Source organism: Convolutriloba macropyga, chromosome 8 (genome assembly GCF_964194025.1).
Source record: "Convolutriloba macropyga chromosome 8, txConMacr16.3, whole genome shotgun sequence".
NCBI lineage: Eukaryota > Metazoa > Xenacoelomorpha > Acoela > Convolutidae > Convolutriloba > Convolutriloba macropyga.
Genome location: NC_134475.1, coordinates 21,746,089 through 21,758,186, shown reverse-complemented (window position 1 = coordinate 21,758,186; position 12,098 = coordinate 21,746,089). Strand labels below are relative to the sequence as shown.

General features: G+C 35.8%; 1 protein-coding gene across 2 annotated transcripts in view; it reads left to right on the top strand.

The window, feature by feature from the left end:
- Positions 1 to 8,816: 8,816 nt before the first annotated feature.
- The window catches only part of LOC142344584 (uncharacterized), a 58,433-nt gene continuing 55,151 nt past the window's right edge, over positions 8,817 to 12,098 (top strand). Inside the window, exon 1 of one of the 2 annotated variants that reach the window (XM_075396367.1) lies at positions 8,817 to 9,671. In XM_075396367.1, the coding sequence (XP_075252482.1) occupies positions 9,406 to 9,671 (266 nt within the window). In that variant the 5' untranslated portion in view covers positions 8,817 to 9,405. The remainder of the gene's footprint in view (positions 9,672 to 12,098) is intronic. The other variant, XM_075396368.1, reaches the window with a different exon arrangement.

Here is a 12,098-nt window from a genome sequence, read left to right as displayed (position 1 = left end):
ATGTCTTTACAGTTTCATCACAGCTCTGTCTAGTTTCCTGCATAAATGTACGGAAGAAATAAATTGCCCGTTTTTGCAAACTCAATGCGAAATAATGAGGCCGTTCATCAATTCTGGCCTCGGCGCCGATTACTGTTTTTTTGTTTGCCACCTTTAAATTTGAGGAAGAAAGCGAAAAAGAGAGAGACAATGAGAACAAAAACGTGACTTTGAGTGAGGTAAGTCATGTATGACCAAAAAACATTTTTACCCGAATCATTATTTCCGTTCATCAATATTGAAACACTTAGCCGATCATCAATTTCGCTCTCGGCGCCGTTTACTGTTTCTTTCGTTCGACACATGAGAAATTGAACTTTTAAATTAAGTTCTCACACTTCATTCAATTAGGGAGCACAATTAGGAGACACAAAAGAGAGGGAGATAGATAGATAGATAGATAGATAGATAGATAGATAGATAGATAGATAGATAGATAGATAGATAGATAGATAGATAGATAGATAGATAGATAGATAGATAGATAGATAGATAGATAGATAGATAGATAGATAGATAGATAGATAGATAGATAGATAGATAGATAGATAGATAGATAGATAGATAGATAGATAGATAGATAGATAGATAGATAGATAGATAGATAGATAGATAGATAGATAGATAGATAGATAGATAGATAGATAGATAGATAGATAGATAGATAGATAGATAGATAGATAGATAGATGGAGAGAGAAAAGTCAGGCAGTTTAGAGTGAGGTAAGTCAAGTGTGAGCAAAAAACCTATTGACGCAAAACCAAATTCGCTTCAATCAGAAAGAAAAAACACTCCCTTCAGGGAATTTAAAAAAAATGTAATGAAAAAACCAATTAAAAGCTGTCCTGAAGAAAATTTGACTTCGTAAATTTGTAACAAAAATTTTAACGGGTACTTTTGAATGAGAAATAAAATTAAGAGCCCATGCTTTCAAGTTGAGATTTTATTTTATCTCAGTAGATTCGGGGGCTACAATTTCAAGGCTAACTTCTGAAAAAATCACCTAGAATATCTCTAAGTTTTTCACCACGCTGCTGGGCACTCCTAGCTAGCCTCCACTGGAACACTGCTGGTTTCTCATTATAATATTGTCTGAAAACATTTAAGTTCTCATCATAACCCTTTCTAGTGTCCTCCGAAAGCGTACAATAGAAACCAAAAGCGCACTTTTGGAACCTTAGTGCAAAATATTGCAGCCGATTATCAATTTCGTTTTTGGCGGCTTTTTTTGTTTCTTTCCCTTGCCACTTCTGAAATTAAATTCTAAATTTGAATTTTTCCAATTCATTCAATTACGGAGCACACTTAGGAGACACAAGAGAAAGAGACAGAAAGAGAGACCGAGAGAGAGAGAGAGAAAGAGAGAGAGAGAGAGAGAGAGAGAGAGAGAGGAAAAAGACCAGTTTGAGTGAGGTAGGTCAGGTGTGATCAAAACACCTAATTACACAAATGAAAACTTGCTCCAATCAGAAGAGAAAAAACTCCATTCATGAATTTTATGGAAATTTGTAATAAAAGAACTAATTAAAAGCTGTTCTGAAGAAAGTGCGACTTCTTACAATTGTAACAACACTTTTAACGGAGCAACCGTAGGATAAAATAGTTCTGTTCTGTAATCGTTTTCGGTGCATTTGAAGAAAATTAATAAAAATCATATCAGTGGTAACAAAAAAAAAACAAGTTTTGATTTGAATATTTGTACGTTATATACAATCAGTTGAACTTTCAGACAAACGGCCTAGAAACAAAAAAAATTACATTTTAAGCATTAAAAAAAACAAAAAAAAATACTGGGCTGCAGATTTTTTTATCGCTAAAACGTAAGATTGGTATTGGTATCAGATAGCAATGTAACAATTATAGTAAAAAAAAATCTTTTAAAACAATGTTTTCCTTTTGTTGCTTTAATGCTCAGTGTTCGTAGAGTTTTAATTATTTTGCTTTTATTCTTTAGCTGTAATGTTGAAAAGACTTGATATAATCTGCCGACCTGTGATAGTGGAAAATAATATTTTTGTTCGGCTGTGCTTTTTATTGTTCGGCTCAGATTTTTCTTAACCGTTGATAAGTTGCACTTCGAAGGCGCATGTTACTTTTGAGTGCTAGCTTTTGGTTGGTGATGTGGTGGTAGTAATACCAAATTTAGAGTATGTCAGGTTGTTTTGGTTGTTTTGGAATACTTCAAACATTTTTAACCTTACAGCCAAAAAAATTTCTTGACTATTTTAGCAAACAGTTTTTTAATCAAATAATTTGTCAAGGTACTTGCAGTCGCTTTATCCTGTAACAATTTTTTGTCAACTAATAAAAACTCCAATTCCTCAGTTCTACACCTATAGCCGGTCTTATTTATGATATACTCTGTTTTCTAAAGCACTAACTGACTTTCTTAAGGTTTTCCGAATAATCTTGTAAAGCTAATTTATTGACTTTATCTGAAGAAAGCAGCAAGCAACGATCTGTAGTCTGTATACAATTTGTATTAGTCTTGTTCCAGTTTTTGAGGTCGTTAACGTGAAAATTAAAAGATAATGAACAAGCACTGTTCTCGGGCTGTTCTTGGGGTCATGCCTTGTTTCATCTTGTATCAACTAGAGTAATAAACATTGATGCTTACGCATTGATACGTCTGTGTTAGATAATTTTCAGATAAAATTTGTGCCGAAAACTAAAATACCGTTTTGTTAAGGATTGTAGAAGCTTTGAGTGAGGAATAGAATCAAATGACCGTTCTCTCTAAATAAGATGTGCTCTTGACTCAGTAGACTTTAGAGAATACTCTCCTAGTTGGCTTCCACTGGAATGCTACTGGCTTCTCATTATAACGCTGCCTGAATGCTTTAACAGTCTCATTATAGCTCTGTCTAGTTTCCTCCATAAGTGTACGAAAGAAATGAATTGCCAGCTTTTGCAAACTTATTGTGAAATAATGCGGTTGTTCATCAATTCTGGCCTCGGCGCCGTTTACTGTCTTTTTTTGTTTGCCACTTATAAATTTGAGAAAGAAAGAGAGAAGGGGAGAAACAGAGAGAACAAAAACACGACTTTGAGTGAGGTAAGTCACGTGTGACCAAAAAATGTATTTGTGCGAATCATTAATTTCGTTCATCATTTTCGAAACAATTAGCCGTTCATCAATTTTGCTCTCGGCGCCGTTTACTGTTTCTGTCCTTTGACACCTCTGAAATTGAACTTTTGATTTAAGTTCTCTCAATTCATTCAATTAGGGAGCAGAATTAGGAGACACAAAAGAGAGGGAGATAGATAGATAGATAGATAGATAGATAGATAGATAGATAGAGAAAAATCAGGCAGTTTAGAGGGAGGTAAGTCAAGTGTGAGCAAAAAACCTATTGACGCAAAACCAAATTCGCTTCAATCAGAAAGAAAAAACACTCCCTTCAGGGAATTTAAAAAAAATGTAATGAAAAAACCAATTAAAAGCTGTCCTGAAGAAAATTTGACTTCGTAAATTTGTAACAAAAATTTTAACAAAAAATCAAAAGCTTGAAACATTTCCGCTCAGCAATCGTTATTGGCGCAATCAAATCAATTTAAAAAAGTATGTATGAGATGTTACAGAGAAAAATACCTTAATCTGACTAAATGTATAATATATACGCTCAGTTTGATGTTTAATCAAACGGAGTAAAAGAAAAAAAAATAACACATTAAACAATTAAAACATAAAAGATTATTGGACTGTTTATTTTTTATTTTTTTATCACAAAATCCCAAGATTTTTAATGATTTTATTCCGGTAACATTTGATATTTGCAGTTAAAAATATCATACCTTTTTAAAAATATCTTTTACTTTTGTTGTTTAATGCTCAGATTTAGGTACAACGTTCAATTTTTTTAGCTGATGTGTGGAAAAAAGACTTGTTGTGTTAATTTGTCGACCTGTTTTTGGAAAATGGCTTTCTTTCTTTGGCTACAATTTTCTTTGCTCGGCTATAATTTTTTGTTCGGTGATAACTTGCGCTTCGAAGATCCAAAAGACTATTGAAGAATAGCTGTTGATTGATGATGTAGTCGTAAAACGAAAATTCAGTTTATGTCATTTTTTTATTGAATACTTCAGAGATCTTGTGAATTCTCAGATCTCCTGATGTTTTGAGTTAAAGTCTGAAAAAACATTGTTTTCATTTCCAGTTTCAGTTGGAGATCAAGCGAAGAGTTTGGGCTTTTCTTAACTTTGACGAATAAAAACGCCGATTTGTCTGAATGCTTTAGTACAACTGATTTGAGAAGTGTTTCTAAAGTCTCAGTTGATAGTTGATTCATTTTTCACTTAATAGTTTCAACACCTACAACCTTGATCTGTAGAATTTATTTGACTATATATTCGAACTGAAGTTTATCAATTAAAGTGCCTGGATACTTTCATCCGTTTTTTCCTATAACAATTGAATTGTCAATAATTAATGTTTCCAAATCTTTGGTTTTACACCTATAACTTAGCTTAAATTTTATATACTGTTTTCTCTGCGTTCAATTTTAGTCCATGGTTTCTAAATATGAATAAGGTTGGTAAGGACATCCAATAAATCATTTTTAGCTAAGTTGATGACTTCGTCTTTAGACAATAAGACGCAACCGAATACATATTGTCTAATTTGTGTATTAGATATTTCTGAGATTGTTAACGTAAAAGTTAAAAGTAATGGACGAAGCACAGTTCCCCTGTTCATGCCGTGCTTCACCTGGTACCAACTGAAAAAAAAACAACAAGGAAGCATACGCGTTGATGTCTATTCGTTATTTAATTTTCATTTAACCGCATTGACGAAGAATAAAATCCAACTTCAGTTTTTGTAGGAGCTTTGATAGAGAAATGGAATCAAATGATCAATATAAATGAGATGACCTATTGTCGCTGTAGGCTTTTGGGTCTACACTTTAAAGGCTAACTTCTGCAAATCACAGAGAATAGCTTTTTTCACCAGGCTGCTGGACTCTACTGGCTAGCCTGACCTGAAACACTACTGGTTTTTAATTATATTGTTGTCTGAAAGCTTTCATGGTCTCATTCCAGCTCTTTATAGCGTCCTCCGAAAGCTGACCTTTGAAATAGATAGCCGACAATTCTAACCTTGGTGCGAAATACTGCGGCCCTTCGTCAATTCGCTATCAGCACCGTTTTTTGTTTTTGTTCTTACCGTCTTCTGAGGTTGTGGCAACAGCTCAAAATTTTAAACCTATCTTTCGAAATAAAACATTAAACGGTTCCGGTAACCGTGTTTTTGAAGAGTGTGTTGCTGATCTTGTTTAAAAGTTGTTGTTATTATAAAAATTTCCTTAACTCTTTTCAACAGTTCAAAATGTTTTTTAAACACTCAAACTCAACAGATTTGGAATTTTATTGACAGTGTGTTTCCTTTTTTTTAAAAAAAAATACAGGAAAACTCGAGGATGAATGGTATTCTTAAGTCAAGTTTTCTCAATTTTAATTACCGATGGTTTGAACGCCATTCATTGTCCAAAAAAACGTGTACGACCCAGTTTATGGTAATCCAATTTTTGGGAGTCACTTCTTTGGAGATTTGGAAACCATTGCTATTTTTGTTGCCAACACCCGACAATTTTTCAAAGTTTCTATTCATAGTCGTGATGTTGATATGTCGAACTTGAGTTTTAAAATCGATTTTCAAGCGAATTGAATTAATAAGTAAGTTATGCGGAAAAATAAAATACTAAATTAAAGTAAGGTTCTGTAGAGTAGTTAAAACTTGTGGTGGGGTTGAGATTAACTGTGTGATTAAAATCCTTTCTTAGTGTCAAATATCGGTTCTCTCTGATAAATTAACCAAAACAACAATGATATATCAAATTTGTTGTTTTTGGTCGATACTGGAGCTTTGTCTATTCAACTGTCTAATTGGTTTTCCTTACACATGCCAGATTTGTGTCAGCCATAAATCAGGTTTTAAACAAAATCTTTGGCCTTGAAACCCAACGTTTTATGTACATCCTTTTTTATATACGTCGGACACTTACAAAAAAATTACGTTTGTAAAACTTCTAAACAGGTGTTTGTCTTCTGGTAACAGGCTCATCTTGAAGATGAGGGTCTAGCGAATGCTCATCTCATCTATGAACGCATGGCGCACGACCAACAAAACGCACGCCTGAATAAAATTCGATTTCTTAAAAAGAATCGGATCTTTTCCGTTTGTGCCCCCCCCCCCAGCTTAGTGGGCGCATATTATTTGCAACCCCGAGACGCACGTGCCATATTTTCACTATGATGATTTACTATGTAATGGCACGTGCTCTGTAACTGGGGGGCGCATAACGTACTGGGGGGGGGCACAAACGGAAAAGACCCGAAGAATCTAATGAAAAACTTTCAGACCGAACAACGCCACGTAATAACAATGGCTTAGGAAAGAGGAGCCTCGAACTGGCTCACAATTCTACTGTTTAAACAAAACGGTTTTACACTAACGAAGTCCGAATTTAGAGACTAGCTTTGCATTAGGTATATCATCGAAGACAAGAATAAGCCCTTTAAATGTTCATGAGATGAAAAATTCACGCTATCACATGCTCACCACTGTGCGAAGTGTTAATACACACACATTAGACAGAACGCGATCCAAGACAAATTTTGTAAGTTCATGCAAGACGCATGCAAGACAGTAACATCTAGGTAAGAGCGAAACGCCTGGCAAACATGTACAAGAAAGGTTTAAATGTAGAACCACGATTATGGAGTTTAAATGTAGAACAACGCAATAGTTTGAGTGATAAAAACTGTTTGATGAACGCTACAATAAGTGGAAGCCCTGCACATGGCAAATAAAATGCAGCTGTGAAGACTGGGAATCAAACGCACGTTCAACATCTAAGAGAACAATTTCCCCAACTGTTTTGCTGTTTTTTAATACACTTCTGTTGTGCTATTTTTAAGCGATAGTCGTCGTTTTGGCAATAGCATTTACAGTTGTTTCTCATAACTTCACCAGGCAGTCTTTGTGCCCGTTTTCCTATATCGTTGATCGACAAGGGTAGCGTTTTGATTTTTGTTCTTTTGGAGTGCTGTATTTTTTCTTTAAAATAATTAAATTGGGGTGTGATCCACCCAATGGACGGAACAGTGAGCCCCCACTATGAAACATCACAGCATCGTATGTAAATTTACCGCAAAAATACATGCTCATGGCGTTGTCAAACAGAAACACGGCACTATAACTCTTTTAGAGCTGCGCCATATAAGTTAATTTGTTATGAATCTAGTCTCCCTCCCGCGCTATGGCACTGCAAGAACTATCAATGTTGGTCGGCCATTTGGAACCACGGCACCCTCTGAGGTAGATGATAGCGCTGCGCAGAAGAGCAAAACTTATTTTCGTGCGTATGTACTTTATTGCGTCGGAGTGTGATTCGTCTTCCTTTTCAGGAATTTTGCTAGCTAGTTGTTTAATAGTGCGCTTTCGAACGGTCCTGCGCTCCCTTTTGTAATCTTGTTTTTTGGGCACTATAAATTCTCGTGTTCCTTGTGTAGTGTTTTCGTTCGAGTAGGAAAAGTTATCCGCGTTAGCGTCATATCGATACGAAGTAAAGCACGTCATGCATTTTGGACTCAGTCTTATTTAATGCCGTTGAAATCTGCTCCTAAAAGAGCTTTTCGTTGAAATTTCGAAGAACAGGTGATTCATTTCCAAATTATATATGTAAGAAAAAATCAATCTTCTCCGTTTGCGCCCCCCATCAGCTTAGTGGGTGGTTATTTTTCGCAGCACCAGACACACGTGTCATATTTTTACATAACGATTTACTGTGTAATGACATGTGCTCTGTAACCGGGGGGGGGGGGCAAAAGAGGAAAATATCCGAAAAGTTTATATCTGAGCAAAATTGGGATCATTTCCGTCTGTCCCCACCAACTTAGTGGGTGCATATTATTTGCAACCCCTAATTGCATGTGTCATATAGTACCTCGGGGTGCGTAAATTACGGGATGGTAAACGGAAAAGATCCAAAAATTCCGTTTGTGTAAGTACGTTATGCTCCACCCAGTTATCCTAAATCCTTTGTTATTATTATTATTATAGCACGTGTCATTACATAATAAATCATTATGTAAAAATATGACACGTGCGTTCCCCCCCCCCCAGTGTTTTTACGCCCCCAGTTACAAATTATATGTTATATAGCACGTTGCTATGTAAAAAGTAGCACGGGCGCCTTGGGGGCGAAAAAAATATAAGCCCACTAAGCTGGTGGGGGGCAAAACAGAATAGATCCCAAAAACATATCTAAATATTAACTGCGCAAAATTTGACACGATGTTTCAAACCTTGTTTTGCAAGGTTAAAAATGTTAAAATGGTAGCATTTATAGATCCTCTGAAGGATATTAGAACAGTATGTGATAGACATAAACTCATTCAACCCCTCTTGTTTCGGCTGTCCACTTTCTTTTTGACTGCTTATAATAGTTGGTTTCTCATAATTTGTGCCATTTTATCCCTTATTCCTCCAGCTTCATGAAGCAGATATTGTTTGTGACCCGCATTTACCGTAAGTTATTATGGCGGTGGTTATAAATTACACTATTGGCCACTGGAAAAAAAGTGAAATTTAGTTTGAATTGAATTTCTCGCCATTTTAGTCCTTTTGCCGTATAGAGATCAATGATCGACTCTGAATTGAACAGTCTGACTTTTGTTGCTGTTTGTATTTGATGTAGAAGACCAGTGCGATATCTGACAGTTGTGTTCTCTTGCCGATTTCTTTGATTTGGCAGCTTTCATCTAATTTTCATTTCAACATCACTTTTTTAAGTAATTGATGGAAAGTACAGTTTGAACTAAAGAGTCACTTATTATTGTACTAGCGTTTACTTCAACACTTAAATCCTTTCAAACTGTGTAACGTCTGCAATATCCGCTTTCATAATTTATTCATAAAATTTCCTACATGCACATCGACTGCGCTCCACATTAATATTTCACCTTGTGGCAAATTAGTTTCAGTTTATACATGCGTAGCGAGTCGATCTGTTGGTATGTGCGTACGCAATTGTGACTGAACTTTGAGAATACCCTCTGGATATTATGTTTATGATAGTTTGGGACTAGAACTGGTTCGAATTTCGCGCAATCGCTTATTTATCCGGCTTCATACCCTCGAGCAGAAACTACAAATTGTTGCATGCCGTGGAACAGGCGAACACTGTTAGATTGCCAGGATTTTGGCTCTGGAATGAGAAAGCACTGGACGTGTAACCACGTGCTAATCCAAGTTCGTCGCAATTACGTATGCAGATATAGTCTGGCATGGCTGGCTATATTAAGAACTCAATTGGGCGTCAATGTTTTGAGAAATGTTAAGCGTGGGATTGCGACTTGTAAACCATGAACACGGTGGCTGAATCAGCGACGGAGGTTATTTCCGCAGAGAGCAAGGGGACAGATCGGTCCACCTCAACACTTGTTCAGAGTGGACAACAATTACGTAGTTGCAGTAATAATAGTAGCAGTGTAAGCAACTTTGTGCCAGTGAATCCAGTCCCAATGGAGTATTACAGTGGGGCGAATATGCCGCCTCCTCCGCCCGCCCCTGTACAGTCAGGTGGAAATGAAGCTCCTCTACTGCTATCAACGTCACCAGCATCAGCTTAGTAAGCCATCACACGTATTGCTTCTCTCAGCTTGTTTTTGTGATGATTCAAAAGATTAATTTTAGCTATGAGCGTTGTAAAAGAATTGAATTGACGAAAGCTTATTTTATTGGTTTCAACGGTATATAAAATGGAAAAATGGACACCATGAAAAGCAATTAAAAGTCTATGTTAACAATTTTTGCCTGGAAATTAAACTATGGACTATTCTAACACAACAAAGGAACGATTGAAAATCAATCAATTATTGTTCTAGTGCTTGAAACCTGTCAGTTTTTACAAGAAAATAGCCCAATAAGATAGCCCGGAGAAGCTAAATTTTGGTATTAACAGTATTTTAAACCAGAATGTTTTTCTCGGTGGATAAATTTTGTTGGTTTTGTTCATTTTCTGCTCCCTGCCCATTTTGTTTCCAAATATCTTTTTTTTTACAATATTAGTGTGCGTGGCTTAGTTTTGTGAACCAATTTCTGGAGTTCTTTTCACCCCTGAAAAATGCATATCTTTTTCTAATCGATAACAGTGATACATATATAGTTATGCAATGTAATTGTTGATCTCGCCCACCCACATTTATTTGACAGTTTTCTTTAAAATTTTGTAAATGTGGTCTTTTTTTTCCTAATAGCCGCAAAGCGATAGGTGGGGCTGTTATTGGCCTTCTCCTGGTTTTTCAATTTTGTCGTCAAGACTTTTGCTACGACAATATGACGTCACAATCACTTCAAATCTTCTTTCCTTTCATTCGTTCGTGCAATTCCCGCTGGATTGCGTGCGTGACAAATAAATAAGTATATTTCAAAATGTTTCACAATATTAGTGTGCGTGTCTGAGTTCTGTGAACAATTTGTGGAGTGCTTTTCAACCCCGGAAAATCCATATCTTTTTCTAATTCGATGACAATGGTACATCTATAGTTATGCAAAGTAATTGTTGATCTCGCCCACCCACATTGGTTGCCGAATAAATATCATCCGTTGATGTTCTAAGCGTATTTCTTCATCTCTCGAGGTGCGTGTAAATTTAATTAATAGAAAGCTGTTCGTAATTATTTTATTTGACATGTAGGTTTTTGAGTGTTGCGTGCTTAATATAAGAATTCTTAATTTTCGACTATTTTATTCAAATTGGCTATTTTTAAGCGTATGTTAGCGCTACTTTCAGCTTAATTTGTTAGCTGTCTCCAAAGATGACTGCGGCACAATTGGATGCACGCAGAAGTTATTTCATTTGAACTCATTTTTGCAGGTGCTTTTGAGGTTTGTTTGTCGAGAGTTTTAGCATTATCTACACAATTGTACGAAATGTTGGGGTGTGACGTCGAAAAGTATATGCAACTTTTGTTATCAAATGGAAATTAACTTTCTGATGCATACCTAGTTTCAATCTATGTCGAAATTATTGTTCTGACCCCACTTTTAAGGAGAGGAACTATATGCTCAACTGGGGATTTTGCTCAGTCAATTTTGGCCGATCGGTATATTTCACGCACAGAGTTTTGAGTAGATCATTAGAAAGCCCGCCAACCACAGTTTGAAATTGAAAAGCCTTTCAAAAATTTCGTATTTTGCCAGGAGTTATCGAGGTTTAAAGTTTCTGTTAAGATTTCACACTGATTTTGTTCACATTTTGGGCATTTTAAAAAATGTTGGTTACTTTTTGCCCCATTTTGTTTTATCTTTTTGCGTTTTAGTAAACCTGAAATGATATTAAGGCTATTTTTGTCTCATCGTGGTTTTAAAGAATAGAAAAGATTTGGAATTGGAACTTGATTTTTAAGTCTATAGATGTATTTCTTTTTTATTTTTTGAGTTCATTTGACTGTTTTTTCCTGGTCTTCTTGTGAAGAATGCTAATTGCCATGCAATGGTTTTAATGGTGGTAATATGGTGTTGTTGAAATTTTTATCTGGGCAACTAACTATGATTTTATTGTCCTTGACACAGTTTTATTTAAATTTTTTTTAAATTTGTCCTTTTTTCTTCAGAGCCGCAAAGCGATGGGTGGTGCTATTATTGGCCTTGGTTTTTTAATTTTTTCGTCAAGATGTTGCTACGACAATATGACCTCACAATGAATTCAAATCTTCTTTCTGGTCATTCGTTCATACAATTTCCTCTGGATTGCATGCGTGACGTCTTTCACTCTTAGTGGAGCAAGGTTTTTGTTTATTTTTGGTCTCACAAGACTTACATCACTCTCACAAATGTCTTCCTCACTCTGAAATTCATGTGAGTATGTCGAGTGACTGTCTCTCATTCTAATTCAAGTGAGAGTGTGTCACTATAGTTGACGGCTTTTGAGAGCAGCTAATAGAAGCAGCAATAAGCTATAAAGTTTTAATCAAAGTATAAAGTATAACGTCAAAACATTAAAAGAATTTTTTTGGTCTGGTGCGTTTACTCTTTTGGACTGCAGATCTACTAA